We start from the raw sequence: 21,396 nt of genomic DNA, 5'->3' as shown, positions 1-21,396 counted from the left end.
CAGCTTGGCTAAACGAATATTAGAAAGGTGTTACTATCAAAGACCTGCTCCCATTTTGTTACCAAGTGACAGTCCACTGATTGTGGAATGCCCAGCAGAATCTCCTCAGAGGACTTTGAAGCTTGGATTTGCTGGGGAAGGTGGCCAGCTAGGTACCCAGGTTTCAAGTTGTTTGGGGCTTTAAATGTTAGCAAACGGGCCTTCAACCTAACTTGGTGGCTAATATTCAGCCAGGGCATATCTTTCAGAGCTGTTGTGCTACTGAGCACGCTATCAGCTGTATTTTGCTCTAGCTGCAGCTTCCAAAAAAGTGTAAGGATAGCCCCACATGTAGTACATTACAATAGACTAATTGTGAGATTATCAGGGTCAGGCATGCCAAGTGGTGAGGGCTGAACTACCACTATCCTCTTGATTACTTGCTTAGAAAAGGTGTATTCATAGAATTGTAAAGTTGGAAGGGACCCTGAAGATCATCTAATCCAACTTCCTACAATGAAGAAATAAATAGCTGTTCCATATGAGGATCAGACTTTCAACCCTGGCATTATTAGCACCACGCTCTAACCAACTGAGCTATTTAATGACCAGAGAAGGTAGTTATTTTTTAAGGAGAGCTTCCACCATCATCTCTTCCAAGACAATGTGGACCACTCTGTCATGCTCTGAATCCACCCAGTCATTTTGCCATGGGTAGTACATGACCTAGAAGGGCAAGAGTCAAAAGAGCATAAGATTTGCTGCACAGCTGCGGGTGGCAGGTGTAAACAACTAAAACTGATCCCACAAGAAGATTCATTAGACATATCAACAGGCACTGAATCAGCAGCAGCACTCAAGTCTGCAATTTTATCCTCAAAGTGACTCAAAAAATGGCACAGTGGGCTTCCAGTGTCTCTAAAACTTGAGTTCATAGGGATGTTCTGCTGAACAGATACTTGAAGGCATGATGGAGGCAGCGAAGAAGGCTGCCCTTGCTGCTGCACAGCAAGCCCAATTATGTACTCTTATGCCCTCCCAACCAAAGCGCTCCAGTTGTCTCCTGCTCTGTTTCATTGCCAGGAGAGGTCTCCAGTAAACCAAGCAGCAGTCCAAGGTTTACAGTGTCTTGACGCCACCCTGGTGCTGTTGTGTAAACAGCTGTTCCTCTCCTGCTGCACATCAAGATGACTTAGGTCATGAAAGCTTATGCCTTAATACAGTAAGAGTTTAAGGACTCAGCTATAGAGCTGCAAACGAAATGTTTTAAGTGTGTTTTAGTGCAATACACAATGTGACACTACGTGGCGATGGTAAACCTTATGGAAAATTTGATGTATTTTAAAAATGCTTTTTTTAAAAAGAAAGCATTTCCAGAATGTTTTTTTTATATGTGTGTAGATTCCACCTAAGTCAGTCAATTTGGTTTATTGTGTTTAGCAAGCAGCCATTACACACATAAAACAATAACAACAGGAATAAAGGTAAAGGTAAAGGTACCCCTGACCATTAGGTCCAGTCGTGACCGACTCTGGGGTTGCGGCGCTCATCTCGCTCTATGGGCCAAGGGAGCCGGCATTTGTCCGCAGACAGCTTCTGGGTCATGTGGCCAGCATGACTAAGCTGCTTCTGGCGAACCAGAGCAGCACACGGAAACGCCGTTTACCTTCCCGCCGGAGCGGTTCCTATTTATCTACTTGCACTTTGACGTGCTAGGTTGGCAGGAGCAGGGACAGAGCAATGGGAGCTCACCCCGTCGCTGGGAATTCGAACTACCGACCTTCTGATCAGCAAGTCCTAGGCTCAGTGGTTTAACCCACAGCGCCACCCGCGTCCCTTAATAACAGGAATACTGATACTAATAAACATTTCTGCTCCCTGACCCCTAGTGGATAAATCATTTCCCATTCCCCCCTCAAGTTTTGTTACACAAAATATGTAAAGCCTTAACAAGAAATTTAGATGTTCTAAAGGATATCTCTCTCTCAACATCAGACAGCAAAAAACAGGTATTTGCAAGAGATGACCTACCCCTCTGCGATCTTAGCAATGGGTGGATGTAATTGTTTCTGAGATCGTCATAGAAAGGGCACGCAAGGAGTACATGAGTTATGTCTTCTATTGATATAGAGTTGCAGCCAAATATGTAAGAGTATAAGGTACCAAAAGGCTGATAGTTGTTTTTTTACTCCATGGTGAGATACTGGATGATATTTTTGCAGATGCCCTGCATCCTGTGCAACTGTCAGTAAATATGCAGCTGGTTTGCTTGAGCAGTTTTTAGAAGCCATATGGACTGTTTATTCCTCTGTGTCAGTCAAGGTGAAATTCTTTAGCATTCATCATTTGTCTCTACTGCTTTAAGGGCATCACAGCAGTCTTCTCTGTAGCAGATTGCATTAGTCATGTCAAAGTGCTGTCGTGGTAATAGGTGGCTTCATCATGGAGTCTGAAGTACCATTTGTCAGAATCCACCGCCACAGCCTGCTAGTGCTACCATTTTTGTCCACAACAAATTATAAGTTATTTTCCTTCTTATTTTGCAATTAGGCTCATTTGAGTGCTTTCCACCACCTGCTGCATGTGGTCATACTTGATAATACAGCTGTACTTAGGCTTTGTGAGTAAATGGCAGTTGTGGCTGGGGAGGGGAGGCAGCAGTATATTGATGGTGGCGCTAAGCTCATCAGGTTGGGGTAAGGTGGTGGCGGCAGCAACGTTAAGGAAGCTTGGTGGTGGTGGTGGTGAATCCAGAGCTGCCCCACAGTGAATCCAGAGCTGCCCTGACCTTGCCCCACGCTCCCCTTGTATCAACAAGTACATTGCCGCTGCCCTGGAGGATGCCACTGCTAGACACTGTATATTGTGGGTATTTTAATTTGTAAAATGCCTGTAATCTTAATGATTGAATACTAGATACATTTCCAGTCTGCCAGAGGAGGATTTCTCTATTCTGAAGACTTTTATGTGCTTGTATACATACGTATATAAAACCCTGGTACATTGTTGTACCATTATTGTTTAGGGAAGCTTTTAATGTTTGACGCACTATTGTATTTTAATATTTTGTTGGAAGCCACCCAGAGTGGCTGGGGAAACCCAGCCAGATGGGCAGGTATAAATAAATTATTATTATTATTTATTGCAAGATCCAATGGAAATATAAGTTTCGTTCTATCTGTAATTCGAACAATTATTTTAGCTAATTGTTTTGTTTTTCTACAATTGTTAGGTAAATACGCTTGTACTTGGATGATAATCTTTGGAAAGAAACGGCATACATGTATGGTTGATGATATTGGAGGGGGAGACCTTTTGCACAGGGGGTGATAGCTGACAGGAGTGAAGTCAATGTAGTAAGAATCCATTGAACTTTGTTTGAGGATGGCATATAAATACTAAGAAATGCAAGCAAACAAGTAGCTGTAAACCATGGTTTACCTGTTGGGCTCATACTGTGGCTTAGGTCCTAAAATATGACTACCTCAAGCCATTGCTTGACGCCTGAATTGAACCACATGAGTCACTCCCATACAGTCAGCTGTTTGCACTGTGAATGCTGCTCTTATGTTTAATTCTCTAATATTTTAAATTTTGTATATTGTATATTTTTATTCTCTGGAAGACCCATATGAGGTGAAAAAGCTGTGTGTGTGCGTGTGTGTTAAAGTAAGTGCGTGCACAGCATATGCTAGTTCTTCCGTGCTACAGTAGCTGGAAAGCTGGAAGTAGGAGTTAGGGCTAGAATGACTTTTAGTCCATAAGAAGCTCCCTTATCCAAAGTCTGACGACCTGGCTCTATTATTGACCCAAACAGGCAGTGGCATTCCAAAGTTTCCATACCTATGCATGACACTTTTCCACACTCTTGAAAATCGGAGAGAACAGAGTCTGGCACAATAATGTCATGTGGCTATTTGTGGCCAGAGTAGAGGGCCCAGAGAGAGATCAGGACTTCTATTACAGCTATATGTGAAACACTCTGAGCCTTTAAACTGCAAAAAAGTCAGCAGTGATTCTGTCACACTTGAGTTGCCAGGGAAAGAGGTTTTTTTTTTTTTTTTACTTATCTGCAAGACTAATCTAAGATCAAAAGGAGTCTTTTGTTTGAGACAAAAGCCTTTGAGTTAATTTTCTTCCAGCTGTTTTCATGGCAAATGAAGGTCATAGCTTATAGTATTTGTATTACCACCGCAAAAGAAGTACAAAATGTCCCAAGAGTCAGGACATTTCTCAGATTCATTTGCATATTTCTACACTGAAAAGAATCAAAGTGCTCTCTGTTAAGAGTAAAGCTCTGTTCATCTTGTTTATACTCCATCCTGAAAGCTGAAAATGGGGAACACAGTTTTAAAATATTTACACGCAGTGTGTGATATTTGTTACAGCTAATACAAACAGAATTTATAAGGCATTAAAATATTAAAATTTAAATAAAATTATCCAAACCATTTTCATACATGCATAGGAAGTGTCTCTGGTGCTCATTATCAAATGAAAGTAAAAATGCACATCATAAACAAACACTGCAGACTAAATTTGGTATACACACAAATCACTTACATTATATTTGTATTTCCAAATGTTTTACCATTTGTCCTTTGTTTACATGCAGCAAGGAGTTATGGGCGAAGACGAGGTAATTCCCTTCTGTTTCCTATAATAAATCTAATGCTGATTGGGGTTAGATTGGCTGTTATTCTGATAATTACTCCAAATCAGTGATTCTGAAGGTGCCATTTACTTCTCGTTGAAGTTGGTGGTAAACTAACAATTGATTAATAATAGATTGTTCCTTTCATTTTGCATGACCAGACTTCAGCAAAATCTTTATCTGCTTTAGATACTGATTTTAGTATTATCTAAATGTTGATGCTTGATTTCCCTCCCTCCTTATTCACATTCTTGTTTACAGTAAATACTTCCTGAATAGGCTTCTTAAAAATCACACCTTCCCCTCCTAAAAAAGTTGCTTCATTCCATCAGCAAGTTTCAGATTCAATATACAGTTTTTAGCCGCCCTGAGCCCGGCTTAGCTGGGGAGGGCGGGATATAAATAAAATTTATTTATTTATTTATTTATTTATTATTATTATTATTATTATTATTATTATTATTATTATTATTTCGACTAAAACAACTCTTAGAAGCATAGCTCCACATCTAGTGGTTCAGATCTCAAACCATGATTCTCAGATATACTCAGCTTAAATGACTTATTAATAGGGTAAATATTAATTTCACGACCGAGTGCCTGGGTCATGAAGGAAAATAGTTTGATGCCGTGTAAAGGAAAGGCTAAGACCACCTGTCTATAGAGAGAGGATGATCATGAATGGATCACAGATTATCACAGTGTTTCCCAACCACTGTTCCGCGGCACACTAGTGTGCCGTGACATGTTGCCTGGTGTGCCGCGGGAAAAATTAAAAAATTCGAAAGATTTTTTTTTTTAAAGTCAAATTTTCGATTGGGGCGCCGTCACTAGATGACCCCTGGGGTTCCCTCCCTCCCTCCCGCTCTGCGCCTCCCTCCTCCTCCTCCTCCGGGGAGGCCCTTCCTGGCTCTCGGCCAAGGCTTGGCGGCTGCCACTCACTCACTCGCTCGCCCACCCGTCCCTCCATCCCTGCACCCGGCCTCTCCCCCTCCGTCCCCGGCGCGGGGGCTGCCGGGATCCGTAGTCCCCTCGCCCTTGGGCTCCGCGCCCGCGCGGGGTGCGTGAACTACGTTTCCCAGCGTGGCCTGGCGGGCCGGGCGTTTTGTTTGAAGCGCTCTTCTCCCGGCCATGGAATGAGCGCAGCGGCGGCGGCCGGACGGGCAGGGGCTCTTCCGCACAGACCCCGCGCAGCCTGCCTGCGCCCCCGCGGAGATCGGGCGGCAGGATGGAGCCCGGGGATCCCCGCGGAGCGGCGGAGGCGGAGGCTGCCCCCCAGGTAGGGCTGCGTCGGGGTTTTTTTATTTTTGCAATGCTGCATCCGCGCCGGAGGGGATGCATCGGACCGCGGGGAGACCCCTTGGTGGGCGTGCAAGGCAATGCATGCGTGCAGGCGTTGCATGGAGTGCAGTGCAATGCAATGGCAACGCGGCGCCCTGCATGCATGCATGCAACTTCCACCGGCGCTCTGGACTTGGCAGGTGAGGGGGGTCCCCAGTGGGAAGCAGAGAGAGCCGGGAGGGCGAAGGGGAGCCGGGGGGGGGAGCAGCACTGCTCCCCGAGCCGAGCCCGGGGGGAAACTTCGGCGTCGTTGCGCCGGGTGTTGGAAGCGGAGGCTGGCGGGGGCCCCTCACCTGCAAAACCTGGTCGCCTCTCATATATTTCGTGCATTGCATTCATCGCCCGCTTTCTCCTCCAAGGAGCTCCCGGGGGCACGCGTGGTTCTCCCCGTGTTATCCTCGCAACAACAGCCCTGCGAGGTGGGTCAGGCGAGTGGCCCAAGGGAGCACCCAGGGATTGTCCTGGCCAGGTGGGGTGATTTGAACCCTGCTCTCTGCCCGGTCTTCGTCCTCATTTAGCCCTCACATGTGCATGACTGTGCATAACTGAGGTTTTCCCCCCTCGTCTTGGCTATGGTTTGAGTCTGTGCTGTTAATTAATGGGGTTCTGCCTTTGGAGAAGATGAGCCAGCCCTCAAGGAGGTGATTATGTAATTTGCTAGCAATTCATGTCCCTCCCGGCGTGACGCTGCACGCTGACGTCACGGGGCTGTAATGGTGGTGTGCCTCGAGATTTTTTTCATGAAACAAGTGTGCCTTTGCCCAAAAAAGGTTGGGAAACACTGGATTATCATGGATGGATTTTGATTACATTTGGTTAATCAGATTTCCAACCATGGGGATTGGAGCAAGTCCCTCATGAAACTGTATATTTGGACCTAGTAACTGGGTTTGAATTGTCCAGGCTACATAATATTAAGGTTAGATTACTGTAATGCATAATGGGGAGGCTACTGTTGTTTTACCCCCTGCTTTTGAAGTGTCCTGGCTTGGCCTGCCTTGAAACAGTGGGACAAGATAAACTCTAAACTGAAGTATTGAAACGAATGTATTTTGGAGTCATGATAAGAAAAGAATAGCCTTCTCAAAGTGGACCATGGACTACAGCAAAAGAGAATGTAATTGCTGATGCTGAGAAGGTCTACATCTGAAATTTTAACCAGTTTTGCAACACTGGAAAGCCATAGTTATCTCAAGCAATGCTATATGTACTTTCCTGTAAATATAGCACTAAAATAAAATGTGTTCTGTGGGACTCATTGCTTGAGACACATAAGTGATTTCCACTATCTAATGGCAATGGGCATTGGTAAATAATATATTGGTTTAAATTAAGAGAAATCTGGGGAAACACCACAGCAAAGATATTCTTGTCACCATGACCCAAAATCCACAATGGGGCAATACAGTTATTAGGACCAAGTGAACCATCATAAAATACTGAGAAAGTGATTGACTTCTCATACATCTCCATCAGGCTAAAGTCTAACAATATACCATGGGAGGGAAAAGAGAAAAGTTTGGTGTGATGTTAAAGGCATGATACCTTCATATTTTAACTGCCCCAAGAAGGTTTACAGAAGGAAGTGTACAGACTTAATTAGATTAGTCCCTGTTAGATGCTGAATGGACCTTCAGATTTATGTTTTTATATATTTCATAGGTTTTTAGCCCACTTTTTAGGCACCACTGCCTCCCAATCTCGTTTGCAACTGTGCATAAATATACCCATAGAATCAAACAATAAAATCATTTAAAAATACACAGTTACATCCAAAAATATAAACCATACAATAAATTAAAAATAATGTAGCTCAGTCAGCAAAATGAGCATCCAATTTACAGATCCTAGATTAGCCCTCAAAGATCACCAAAAATGAGTCTTCAAGGCTCATTTAAAAGTAGTGATATCTTGCTTTGAATCAAGTTCCATAATTAGCTGCTGAAAAGGCCTGTTTCCATGTGCCTAATTTTTTTTAATAGGTAGGTGTCTGAAAAGGGCCTCTGAAGTAGATCTTAATGAACAGATAGGCAGATCAAGTGCAAAGTAGCCCTTAAAGTAACTTACTTTCAAGCTGTTTAGGACTTTAAAGGTCATCACCAGTGGTAATGCACTGGTAACCAGTTCAGCTGGCACAATTTTGGTGAAATTGTTCCATCCACCTGGGCCCAATGAGTAGTCAAGACAGCCACATTTTGTACCTCTTGACGTTTTTGAACAGTCTTCAAAGGCAACCCCTTATATAGAGTATCATAGTAGCCTAACCTGGAAGTCACTAGTGCATGTATAGCTGTGGCAAAGGTATGTTACCCCTATATAAGTTCATAGTTGGTGTTCCAGTGGGAGATGGGGGAAAGTGCCCCTGGTCACCATGAAGCCAAATTGGGTAGCATTGCCTTCTTGTTTTGGAGGATATGTAGCATTTTCAGGTGGCTGAAAATCATAACCTGCAGTTTCAGGTGCTCTCACCTGGGTAGCTAAATTTGATATTCTCCAAGATACATAAAATGCATATGTATCCATGGTTACATATTTTTCAGTGGCTCACTGTATTGGATAGAACCAACACATCCTCATTAATTCCACATAACTTACTGAAAGGACCAAGAAATTCAGTGGTATCCATGTCACCACACCTACCACTCTGCACAGAATCCAGATGAAACTCGTGTCTTAAATCTCTGATACTATATTATTTCTGATAGCAATTACTTGGCCCACACTTTGGAAATCACAGCTAAAGGTGAAATACACAAAGGTACCAATAATCCTTATAGGTCATCCACTTCCTTACCAGGGTGCCATTTTTTAGCTGGCTAATTTGTTCCAAATACTTGGAGGTGAGCGAGTGGGTGCCAACCGCTATCATTTGGGAAGCTATGTGCATATTGACTGGTGAACATGTATGCTTGCACATACACAGCGGTCTCAGTAATATCCAACATCACGGAAGCAAACTTACACTTTGTCTTCTCCCTCCTGCGTTCCCTTAAAATGTTGCTCTGAAGGTTCCCCCAACCCTCTGGAGCAGATTTTAGGACACATTGGTGGGGGTGGGGGCTGCAGAAAGGAGTGCAGGAGGAGGAACCCTCACCACGTAAATGGACGTCTGTCCTACTTGTGCACAGACAGCACTGGATATCACCCTGTTTCCAGTGGAGGATGTTTCTTTGTTAATATGTATTGATGAAAGATGTTATGTATGCAAAAGAGAGAACTTTTGACTCTCATTCTGCCCTTTGCACTTCACTTGTGGTGTTTTCTTAATTATGTGGGTGTTGTTGCTATGACAACGTGAGCTTTTTGGGTTAAGAGGCTAACAGCATGTTAAATGTTCTTTTCTCCTGCTTTGTGGCGTTGGCATTCGTATCAGTTCACCATAGTTTTATTCAGATTCTTTTGGTTTGGTTATAATTCTTCCGTTCCTTTTTTCAAATACTTTCCTCTAGGGCAAAAGTGCATCTTTCCACTACCTCTTTTAGGGTGGTGGCCTGCATAGTCTTGCAAGGAACCTCATGATAACATGACTCCACAATCATGAAAATGCATCCTAAGTCTTTTGTTTGTTTTGTTTAAAATATTTTTGGTCTGACTTTCAGCCTTCCAGGTTGCTCACAATTTCATATGAAATAATAGATACAGTATAAATAACAGTAAAATAATGACAAATGAGTCATCTCCAGCAGCAAATTAAGTAACTGTTTTTTCCTGGTGCCTAGCCATCAAGTTTGGTGAATGGGTATTGGGGAGTGTGGTCTTCAAAACAACAAGAAAATTCCAAGAAGTTGCTCAGCTCACTCCTATGGTGGGGAAATGAAGAACCGGGTCTTCAGCAGATAGTTTAGCAGCCATAAGGGAATAGATATCATGGTCCATGGCCTTATGGAACTTTATAGGTCAAAACCAATTGTCCCTGGACATGAACTGGTAGCTATGAAAGGTCTTCATTTACAGGTGAAGTATACTCATTTCTAGATGTCCTAGCAAACAACCTAGCAACTGCATTCTGAATTATTTGTGGCCCCCAAATAATAGTTGTCACATGTAAAGTTAATTACAGTACTCCAGCTTGGATGTTGCCAAGGCATGAGTGACTCTAGCTAGGCACGTGTCTTTAATAAAGATTGTAACTGGCATATCCTAGCAGCCAAAAACACTTCATCCCATCTAAAACATCTACATATAATCTGCAATGCCTGATTTTAAGGCATCACACAATTTGTGGACCAGATTATTTAATAGGAGTAGAACCCCATTCAAGGCAGACCACCCCTTTTATTTTCTGGTCAATTCACACCAACAAACATTACTTTTGTTATATCTTAGTTTTATCTAGTTTGAGTCTTGGTTTATTAGACCATTACTAACTCCAAATACCTGTTCTGAATATTCACAACCCCACTTGGATTGGATTTGAAGGAGAAATGCAGGTGTCTTCTGTGTAATACTTACTATGCTTTATTCCAAATCTCCAAATGACCTCATTTGGTGGTTTTATGTTAAATAGCCTGGGAAACTCTTATCATAAGCATCATAGGGCAGGCAACTGTCTACCACCACCACCTTCTTCTTTACTTGAAAGATTTTTTTAAAAAAATAGACAGGGATGGCCTCCCTCTGTCTCTCTTCCTGTGTAGATCTTTCATAAGAGTGGCCCAAGTGTCCCATACAAGGTTGAAAGTCACATTGAAATTGGTTTAGATATTCAGCTTCATCTAGGATTTCTGGAGCTAAATTGTTACTAACTGCTGGAGAGACTCCCTGGGGAAAAAGTTATCAGTGAACAGTCAATTGTTACCAAAATCATCAGTGGCCATAAACAGCTTCTACAGGAGTGCCTCATAACTGTTGCCATCAAGGCAACCAAAATTTGGTTCATTTCTCAGTGAAGCATTCATTGTCTCCTGGACCCAGCCAATCATCCTCTTTACCCTGTCCATCCAAGATGTGCAAAGGTTGAGTGCACAAGTGTAAGTCATACCCCTCCAAGCACCCTGTCAGCATCCTTGGCCTCACTCATGGAAACCTGTCCAAGCAGAAGTAACTCACGTTCTCATGGAAGCAGCTCTTTTTGCACTGAAAACAATGTGGAGCTCATATTAAAGGGCATCTGATTGTTTCACTCTGTGAAATTCCTTCACAAATAAGTCACAGTGAGCCACTTTGCTATTTAAATACTCAGAAACGAGTCTGGATAAATTTCATTTACATACAATATTTCCCCTTCCCTCTTTTTTGAAAACAACCACCACCTTGTATATGCTTATTTCCTTAAAGGAGGCATTCCAAGCATAATGAGTTCATAGGCAATCTGTAGGAAAAAAGAAGGGCAACAATACCAGACAAAACGAAAAGGCATACCTTGGCAGGTACTAAAAAAAGAGTACTTTATTTAGAAAAGCATTCCTAAGTTCTGTTATGGCAAACACATTTTGAGTATGACATCTTCTCATCAGAGGCAGTACTTTTCTGAATGAGACGTTCCTTTGTATTTTGGGAGTGCTCTCTGAAAAGACAAAGAAGCTTCTCATTCCGGATACAAGAAGTATCTACTGCCTCTGGTGACGAGATGTCATATTCAGAATGTGTTAGCCATAATAACGGAGCATAGGAATGCTTTTGTAAATATTGTGTGGTATCGGACATCCTTGAGCAGATGGAATGAGTTTGTTGGACACCACCCAATGAATAATATATTTTTTCAGCACCTGGTGAGCATTGTCTTGTTTGTTTGGTTGCTGTTTTGTGTTTTTGTTTCCAAGCAAACTCCTGTCCGGTTGCTGAGCCTCAGTGCGAATCAGGTGCTTTCACACCATAGCTGAATTAAAATTTGTTTCAGTCACAAAAGCTTTCCCAATAAACTGAGAAAAATCTATTCTGAAATACCATTATCTTCTGTAGTTTCCTCTGAACCAGTCAGTTACGCATCTATGCCCAGTTTCATTGGAACATAGGAGATTTAGCAATATGTATGACATCCCTCTGCTTTTATGTGCAGTTTGACAGTTGCTGGCAAATGGAACTTATTGGACTGTTTACTTGCTAGTTTTTAGGATGTTTTCATATTAAAATTAATTCTCTGTTGTCTGAAGCACCAATACTTATTAATTTCTTTCTTTTTTAAAAAAAATAATTTTATTAAACAATTTATAAATAACATTTTGCTGCTTCAGAAATCCCAGAATCATTTATTTAACAATGACGCGTTTAGATGTGGTTGCACTCGAGTAGAATGCGCGTAAGTGGGTGTGGGTGTATGTAATCCTACTAAAGGTCCCATCTGGATATCAAGTAATCTTCTATAAAAAGTAGCTGCAATTCCTTTTTCTCCTACCCTGGTAAAATATTATTGCAGATTCAAAGCTAGTTGGGGCCCTACAAGCATCGGTTCAACAACAGAATGAGCCAGCTGACCTTTATGTACCCAGCCAAGCTCTCACTATCCAAATCTGTTCTATTGTAACAGGAGAGCAATGCCCACTAAAAGAAATCTCTTAAACAAACTGTCCTTTTCATCCTAGTTAATGTTTTGCTTCAGTATAACAACAACTAGGCCTGGATAGTATTGCAAAGGGATTAATGGAGAACAAACCAGGGAAAGACTGCTATGAATTCTATATTGTAAGCGTGGCTTTTGTAAATGGATTCTGTATTTGTTTGAGCATGCGAGTTCCACATTGGTTAAAATGGTAATCCCACAATGGATCACAGCCTGAACTCTGAAGCACCGATATTGCAACAGTTCTAATTATATTTATTCAAAACAAGATAGTTTTATTAAAGCAACACATTAATCTTTTGCTTTACTTTTGAAATTTGCTCTCCTTAAATATTTTAAAATTGGCAAAAATGATTTTTTTTGTATTTGAAAACATAATTCCTTTAACCTTTCTTTCTTTCTTTCTTTCTTTCTTTCTTTCTTTCTTTCTTTCTTTCGCATTGCAGAATTGGCATTTGTATAGTGCATTAAAACACTTCACTTATGTGATCTTAGTAATTCTTATGGCAGCTTTATAGGGATGTCTATTATTGTCTTCAACTTGCAGTTTTGAATGCTGATTGTGAGAGATAGTAGCATGCCCAAGGCTACTAAGGGTCCAACTGCATGATACATAAAATTTGTGAATACATATTTCACATACAGGCAATGACCGTTTTACACTTATCCAAGTCTGCGACTACGCATGTGTTCATTCCACAACCTGGAAGTGGCCAGAAAAGGGGGCAAGGCAGAACGTAACCCCCATGCAAAAAACCCATAATATTTTTAAACACGGGGAGGTGTGCATGTCATAATTGGGACTGTTCCGTGTAGCAGGTGTGTTTTTAACTTTTTCCTCCCGTATCATGGTCCCAAAGCTACTGATCTCCAGCGTGAAGCTTTCAATGACATCTAGTCTGACCATTAGAGGTTTGAATAAAGAATCCATAAATAACACTGAATTCTTTTCTCTCTTTCTCCCCCCCCCCCCCAGGTCGTTCTTCCCTCTTTCCAATAGATGATGGCTTACTGGATGATGGTCATAGTGACCAAGTAGGCATGTTGAATTCACCTACATGCTATTCTGCTCATCAGAATGGAGAACGGATAGAACGTTTCTCTCGGAAGGTGTTTGTTGGTGGTCTTCCTCCAGATATTGATGAAGGTGAGTTGCTCGATTGGGGGGGGGTGGTCTTGGAAAAACCAAATAGATATGGAATTGATACTGCGATCTTATATGCACTTACCTGGAAGTAAGCTTTACTGAAATCAGTAAGATTAACTTCAAAGTAAACTTTATAGCACATGGTCCACTCTCCCAAAGGAATAAACCACCCTTAGTCTCTTGCCTCTAGAAGGTAGCAGAGCAAGCTTGCCCCTTCCAAGAGCAGGAATGCAATTGGTACAAACAGTTTAAAAATAAAGCATTGCTGCTTTTGTATTGCCTTTCCATGTTTTTGAAAGATATATCAATAAAAGTATGTCTATAAGATTTTGGTTTTCAAGGCTCTGAAAAGCTAGTTTAATTATAGTTTCATCTTTTAAATAAGTGAGGCCAAAAAAGCTTTGAAAACGGGCACCTCGTTTCACGTTGGTCCCAGACCCCCCCCCCTTAAAATGGGGCTTATCCTCCCTGCCAAATCCTTCTTTAACCTTTACAATCAACCCCCTCAAAACCTCTTCCTTTGCAAAGGCTGCAACTAGCCTGCCGGACTATGGGCTCCTCTTCACTTCCGCTTGTCCCATTCCTAGAAAGCACAATAAGTTTTCTGCTTGTCCCATGCTTTGTAGACATGGTTTTCCATTTGTCCCGCCACTTTCCTTGGGAAAACCCATTCTTTACCAATGAATCAGAACATGCATCGATCCACAGAAAAACGAATTGATATTTGTTCCAATTTAATGGTAAACAGAAGTGGGCTTTCCTGGGGGAAGTGGTGGGGGAAGCGTAACTGTCACAAATTCCATACAGTACTCCTGCACTCAGGAGCATTGTCTCAAGCTCTTGCCAGCGTGGTGTACTGTGAGCCGCCTCTACCTTCAGTTACCCATCTCTCTTTTACAAAGGCAAGTAGATGCTTTTACTCGTGAAAGGTCGGTGGGCTTCTGTGTGTGGAAAACCATCCGGGGATTTGCAAGCAATCATTTTAAATGCAGTGTTCAAAGATTGTTCAACTGGAATGTTTAGTAAGCCCAAATGGTTCCATGGAAGAGAGTTCACACAGAACTACTTTCAATGGGAGCCATTTAAAATTACATTATGTTAAAGGTAAAGGACCCCTGACCATTAGGTCCAATCGCGAACGACTCTGGGGTTGCATGCTCATCTCGCTCTATAGGCCGAGGGAGCTGGTGTTTGTCCACAGACCACTTCCAGGTCATGTGGCCAGCATGACTAAGCCAACAAACACACAAAATGTAACCAACTGTGCATTCACATAAACAATTCTCTTCTGTATTTTTATCACAGTATCAAATACTTCTCTTGCACATAATCAACACATAAAGTAGAACAATGTAAACAGAAGTCCCAATAGATCAGTTAATTCATAGAGTCCAAATATCTGCTACTTTCTGTTCCACATATGTCTTTGTATGTTCATAAAATCCAAATGGAAGCTTACTACAGTTCCACAGAATCTTGACAAGGATTTCCGGAATAATGCCTTGTTTCGCCCTCCTGGGCTTCATCAATTGTATTTTACATAACGCTAGGTTTGATGTTGTTCAGCATGACAAAGCCGCTTCTGGCGAACCAGAGCAGTGCACAGAAACGCCGTTTACCTTCCCGCCGGTGTGGTACCTAGTTATCTACTTGCACTTTGTGCTTTCGAACTGCTAGGTTGGCAGGAGCAGGGACCGAGCAACGGGAGCTCACTCCGTTGCAGGGATTCGAACCGCCGACCTTCTGATCGGCAAGTCCTAGACTCTATGGTTTAGACCACAGTGCCACCCGCATCCCCTACATTACGTTAGACTTAATTAAATGGTTCACAAGTAGCTGTGGAAAATGTTAAGAAAGGAAATGCAGGCCAATACATTTACTCAATTATTTGCATCAATTTTTTTAGATGAAATTACTGCTAGCTTCAGACGATTTGGACCTCTGGTCGTTGACTGGCCTCACAAAGCAGAAAGTAAATCCTACTTTCCACCTAAAGGTATTGCTTTTCTGAGTTCTTCACTCCATATAAGGCAGTTTTTGAAGAGACTTGAAGCTCGTTCACACATGCTTCCCTCTATTCTTTATCTGTACATGATTGGGTGGTGACTTGGGCAGTACACATAACAAAGTGCAGCATCCCTTACTATATTTATAGTAGCTAGAGAAAAGTGTCAACACACTTGTGAAAGTGCCTACTGATGACTGCAGTTAGTCTCAATATGTAGCCCAGTTCATCATATAGTTTCTCCACAAATTTACATACAGACACTGTTTCCAATTTGTGAACTAGCCCTCAAGGCCTGTATATCATTTCTCTGTAAGAGAGGTAACACTGCATGCTGCTATGAGAGCAAGAGCAAGGTGTATTTCATTCCTTACAAGAATAAAGTGACGGTCTTATGTCATATTAAATTACTTTCCTTACTTTTAATATACCACATGACAAACAGAAGCCATGCTCCTACTCAAACAAAACCAAATTTATTTGTAATTCACCCAAAAAGTAAAGGTAAGTATATTCACTCATAAGAAAAAATCCAAAACCAATATTAGGACCTTTGTTAGGTAAACTAAAATGTCGCAAAATAGTGTGCAAACTTTCAAACCCTCCTGATGGGAGCTCAGGTATCCATCTCTACAGCCGCTCAGTATCTATGGATTATATTCTTAAAACATACAGTGGTACCTTGGATGTCGAACTTAATCTGTCCTGGGAGTCCGTTCGACTCTCGGAACTGTTTGAAAACCAAGGTGCAGCTTCTAATTGACTGCAGGAGCTTCCCGCACTCAATTGGAAACTGCGTAAGCCCCATCGGACAGTCAGTTTCCCAAAAACATTCAGAACACTCACTTCTGGGTTTGTGGCGTTCGGGAGCCAAGGCATTCAACAACCAAGGTACGACTGTATCAGGCCCTGGAAATAGCTATTCCCAAAGGCGCCATAGGCCACTCAGGGTGACATCCAGCCACTTCAGCAGCATATAGAAGTTCTCTGTAGAGTCAATTTACAAGGGAGTCGCATTGAAGTCTTTCATCCATTTACTGAACATTATTAGATGGAAGAGAATGAATGAATCAACACAGCCTTTGAAATAAACATTATAGAAGGTAGCTTTAGTGCTGTTGATATCTGCCCTATTATAGGACAGTATGTACTACTTTTCTACAGCCCATATGTAAATAGAGGAAGTAAAAATGTGAGATTACCTTTTGAATTCCCTCTCTATGGTTCTGAGGTGGGGCAGTCTACCCACCCTAAAAAGAAAACTCAGAAAAGGCAGAGTATGTGTTGCTTGAGAGCCTACTCTCTTCAGTTGTTCACTACCCAGAAGTTTTAAAACATGGCCTGGGGTCTCATCAGGTAGCTTCAATGCTGGTAAACTTTGCAGGTTCCCATTCTCCTGAACACCCACCTGAAACAGTGGAGTGTTGGCAGTGGCGTAGCGTGGGTTGTCAGCACCCGGGGCAAGGCAAGTAATTTGCGCCCCCTAACCCGTGGATTTTAGCACTTGAGTGCGAGCGCCCCACCCCCAGATGTTGCGCCCGGCCCCCCTGCACCCCCCCCACGCTACGCCACTGGGGCTGGGGGCGAGCGAAGGAGCCAAGGACCCCCCCCCCAAAGGCTCAGCAGGAATTTATTAAATTTATTATTTGCGGAGCCCCCGTGGGCCGAGGCAGCCGAAGCCCCCTCCCCTCGGGCGCCTCCCCGCCCCCTCCTCTCCTTGGGCTGTAGGTGGAGCTCCAGATCCGGGCTTGGCGAGCGCCTCTCCTCCTCCCGGCCGGGTCCGGGGGCTTCCAGCCGTGCTCCGTCCTCGCCCCCCCCTCCCCCGCGGCTGAGGCTTGCGCTGAGAGCCGGAGCCAGCGGTGCCCCCTTCTGCCGGGAGACCCTCGCCCGCCCGCCGGCTTCCTCTTGGAGGGTTTTGGGGAGCGCAGGGTGCGGCGAGGCCCCTCGGAGCTCTCCTCCCTCCCAGTTGGCAGAAGCAGCCGCCGCCTGTGGCTGGGCCGAGGGGATGGCGTCGGCGTCGGGGTGTGGAGGCTGCCCGTGCCCGGCCAGGCGTCGGTGGCGGCGTCGGCGCTGCTGCAGCGGCTGCTCCTCCTGCGAGCAGTGAGTGGAGCGCAGCAGCGGCGGGGGGCGCGCACGCGCTAGGGCGCAAGGCTGGCGGTGGCGGCGGGGAGCCCGGCGGAGGAAGGAACTTGTCCCTTCCCTCTGGACTCGCGCCCCCCCAATGTTGCGCCCGGTGCGGCCGGCACCCCTGGCACCCCCCACGCTACGCCACTGAGTGTTGGATAGCAGTGCAAGGGAAACTCCTGTATGCACATGGAAACATACATACGGAGTCCTATGGTTTTTGGTCATACTTAAGAATATCTTAACGATACTCAAGCCTTTTCCCCTCTGTGCTGTTCAGGTTATGCATTCCTTCTTTTCCAAGAGGAGACCTCTGTTCAAGCATTGATTGATGCCTGCATTGAAGAAGATGGAAAGCTTTATCTGTGTGTTTCCAGCCCTACTATCAAGGACAAGCCAGTAAGCGAACCTAACATGGCTAACTGTCATTGTATGAAGGCTGCTTCCAAGAGGATGGTGATGAAAATAGCTAGAAGCAAGTTGTTACTTAGGGCCAGCATTTAATGTGTCTGTTTCCCCCCCTTCAACAAAGCAGTGATGGAGGGTTAGCAGGATCGCTGCTGCAGGGAAGAAGGTTAATCCTCCTCAGATCCCTGCAGTGGTTCTGCTAGAATTTGCATAACTGTTTTGATCCTTGGACCCAAACATCTGGATATATTCAGTTGATATAAAAAGTTCAGTACCTTGAATATTGAAAGACAGCAACTAATCAAGTTGATCTTATCAGGGCTCTCCAATCACAGTGAAGTAATACATCAACCCTGTTCTTGTCTGTTCTGTGCTCTTTGGTAGTTCTGCTAGAGGTGCTTGCATGCAAAATGCTGCATGTTCAAGTCCTTCTGGTTCTGCCCCTGCCACTTGCCCCTACATGTTAAACATGCAGCATGTTAAATCAGATTTGTATTTAGTTCCTGACTTTAATGCCAGTGAGCAGGACACAAAAAAGACTGGAACTGTTTATATTTTTTTTCATTCAACAGCGATCCTTTCAATCAAATATAAAGGTTCAATCAAATGTAAAGGTGCCTAGCTCTAAATATCCTGCACCAATCCTTCTGAAATTTAACAATACAGTGGTACCTCGGGTTAAGTACTTAATTCGTTCCAGAGGTCCGTTCTTAACCTGAAACTGTTCTTAGCCTGAAGCACCACTTTAGCTAATGGAGCCTCCTGCTGCCGCCGTGTCACCGGAGCATGATTTCTGTTCTCATCCTGAAGCAAAGTTCTTAACCCGAGTTACTATTTCTGGGTTAGCGGAGTGTGTAACCTGAAGCGTATGTAACCCGAGGTACCACTGTATTCATCTCCTCGGAATGAGCTATCATGCTAGCAAATTTCATCTAATATGGCAAAAAGAAATAAAAAATTTCTGTATTTTTCGCACCATAGGACGCACTTTTTCCCTCCTAAAAAGTAAGGGGAAATGTGTGTGCGTCCTATGGAACGAATGCAGGGGGGAGGCAGGCGGGAAAAGCCCTCAAGAGCCGCACACAAGCTACGTGCGCTCTTGCGGGCTTTTCTCCAGGAGGGAGAAGGGACTGACTGGCCGCATCAGTCCCTTCTCCCTCCTGGGGGAAAAGCCCCCAAGAGCGGCACCCTCTTTAAAGGCTGCGCGGCTCCTGCGGGCTTTTCTACGAGGTGGGGGAATCCCCCCACCTCCCAGAAAAGCCAGGAGAAGCCGTGCCGCCCCTTTAAAGAGCGCATGGCTTCTGCGGGAGGTGGGGGAAGCTGCAGCAGATTCCCTCCTCCCGGGCTCCCTTTGAAGCGGCAATGTGGGAGGGGAGCAGTGTTAGCAGCTCCTCTCCCACTTTCCTCCTTCAAAGCAACTACGGAGGAGGGAAGGAAGGGGACCATGGATCCTCTGCTGTTCGAGGCTGCAGCGGATTCTTCCTCCGTAATTTCTTTGAAGCAGGAAAGTGGGGGGGGGCAGTTTACACTCGTGTAAGCAGCTCCTCTCCCACTTTCCTGCTTCAAAGCAACCACTGAGGAGGGAAAGAGGGGACCCATGGATCCTCTTCGCTGCTGGAGGCTGCAGCAGATTCCCTCCTCCGTAATTGCTTTGAAACAGGAAAATGGGAGGGGGGCAGTTTACACTCGTGTAAGCAGCTCCTCTCCCACTTTCCTGCTTCAAAGCAACCACTGAGGAGGGAAAGAGGGGACCCATGGATCCTCTTCGCTGCTGGAGGCTGCAGCAGATTCCCTCCTCCCGGGCTCCCTTTGAAGCAGCAAAGTGGGAGGGGAGCAGCTTACACTCGTGTAAGCAGCTCCTCTCCCACTTTCCTCCTTCAAAGCAACTACGGAGGAGGGAAGGAAGGGGACCATGGATCCTCTGCTGTTCGAGGCTGCAGCGGATTCTTCCTCCGTAATTTCTTTGAAGCAGGAAAGTGGGGGGGGCAGTTTACACTCGTGTAAGCAGCTCCTCTCCCACTTTCCTGCTTCAAAGCAACCACTGAGGAGGGAAAGAGGGGACCCATGGATCCTCTTCGCTGCTGGAGGCTGCAGCAGATTCCCTCCTCCCGGGCTCCCTTTGAAGCAGCAAAGTGGGAGGGGAGCAGCTTACACTCGTGTAAGCAGCTCCTCTCCCACTTTCCTCCTTCAAAGCAACTACGGAGGAGGGAAGGAAGGGGACCATGGATCCTCTGCTATTCGAGGCTGCAGCGGATTCCTCCTCCGTAATTGCTTTGAAACAGGAAAGTGGGAGGGGGGCAGTTTACACTCGTGTAAGCAGCTCCTCTCCCACTTTCCTGCTTCAAAGCAACCACTGAGGAGGGAAAGAGGGGACCCATGGATCCTCTTCGCTGCTGGAGGCTGCAGCAGATTCCCTCCTCCCAGGCTCCCTTTGAAGCAGCAAAGTGGGAGGGGAGCAGCTTACACTCCTTCAACTACGGAGGAGGGAAGGAAGGGGACCATGGATCCTCCGCTGCTCACGGCTGCAGCGGATTCCTCCTCCTTGATTGCTGGGAGTTTCTCTGGGCAGGAATTCCCTCAGCTTAAGTGGGGTGGTGGAGACCCCAAACACCTTCCGAGGTCATAGAATTGCAGGGTTGGAAGGGAACCCCAGGAGTCATCTAGTCCAGCCCTGGTGGACAGCGGGCGCAATCCATCCCGTTGCTCAAGACTAAAGATGCTGCGCAAGCCTAAAGAAGAAGCCAAGGCAGTGAGCGGGATGGATCGCACTTGCTGCCTTGTCTTCTTTAGCTGCACTGGAGAGGTTTAGCTCCTGGCTGGAGAGGTTGCGCGGCTATGGATCCCGCACCCTGTCTTGGCTTCTTTGCTCTTTGGGGCTGGGGGGGGGGACCCGGGCTTCCCCCGCAGCCCCGAGAAGCTCTGGGAGAAGTGGACAGGCTGCATGCAGCCTGTCCGTTGCTCTTTGGGGCTGGGGGGGGATAATATTTTTTTCCTTGATTTCCCCCTCTAAAAACTAGGTGCGTCCTGTGGTCCGGTGCGTCCAATAGAGCGAAAAATACGGTATAGAGGGTTATTTTTAAAATTCATACTTTAAAAGCACCCTGTACCTGTTAGTCTGTAGTTTGTCAGGTTTTGTTCACTGAGATGGGACCAGTATGAACCAGTGTGATGTATAGTGGTTTGAATATTGTACTAGGACCTGGGAGTCCCAAGGTCACTCAACCATGAAACTTGCTGGG

The 21,396-nt window shown here is 44.7% G+C and overlaps 1 protein-coding gene across 4 annotated transcripts in view; it reads left to right on the top strand.

The window, feature by feature from the left end:
* CPEB2 (cytoplasmic polyadenylation element binding protein 2) overlaps positions 1-21,396 on the top strand; it is a 69,586-nt gene that overhangs the window by 35,687 nt on the left and 12,503 nt on the right. For 2 of the 4 annotated variants that reach the window (XM_082238544.1, XM_082238545.1), the window contains exons 5-8: positions 4,595-4,618; positions 13,450-13,620; positions 15,527-15,616; positions 18,030-18,148. In XM_082238544.1, coding sequence (XP_082094670.1) covers positions 4,595-4,618; positions 13,450-13,620; positions 15,527-15,616; positions 18,030-18,148 — 404 coding nt within the window. The remainder of the gene's footprint in view (positions 1-4,594; positions 4,619-13,449; positions 13,621-15,526; positions 15,617-18,029; positions 18,149-21,396) is intronic. The other 2 variants (XM_082238546.1, XM_082238547.1) reach the window with 1 other exon arrangement.

The sequence above is a fragment of the Podarcis vaucheri genome, assembly GCF_965113315.1.
Source record: "Podarcis vaucheri genome assembly, chromosome: 9".
NCBI lineage: Eukaryota > Metazoa > Chordata > Lepidosauria > Squamata > Lacertidae > Podarcis > Podarcis vaucheri.
The sequence above is the reverse complement of the archived record's forward strand: the minus strand, read 5'-3'. Positions and strand labels throughout refer to the sequence as shown.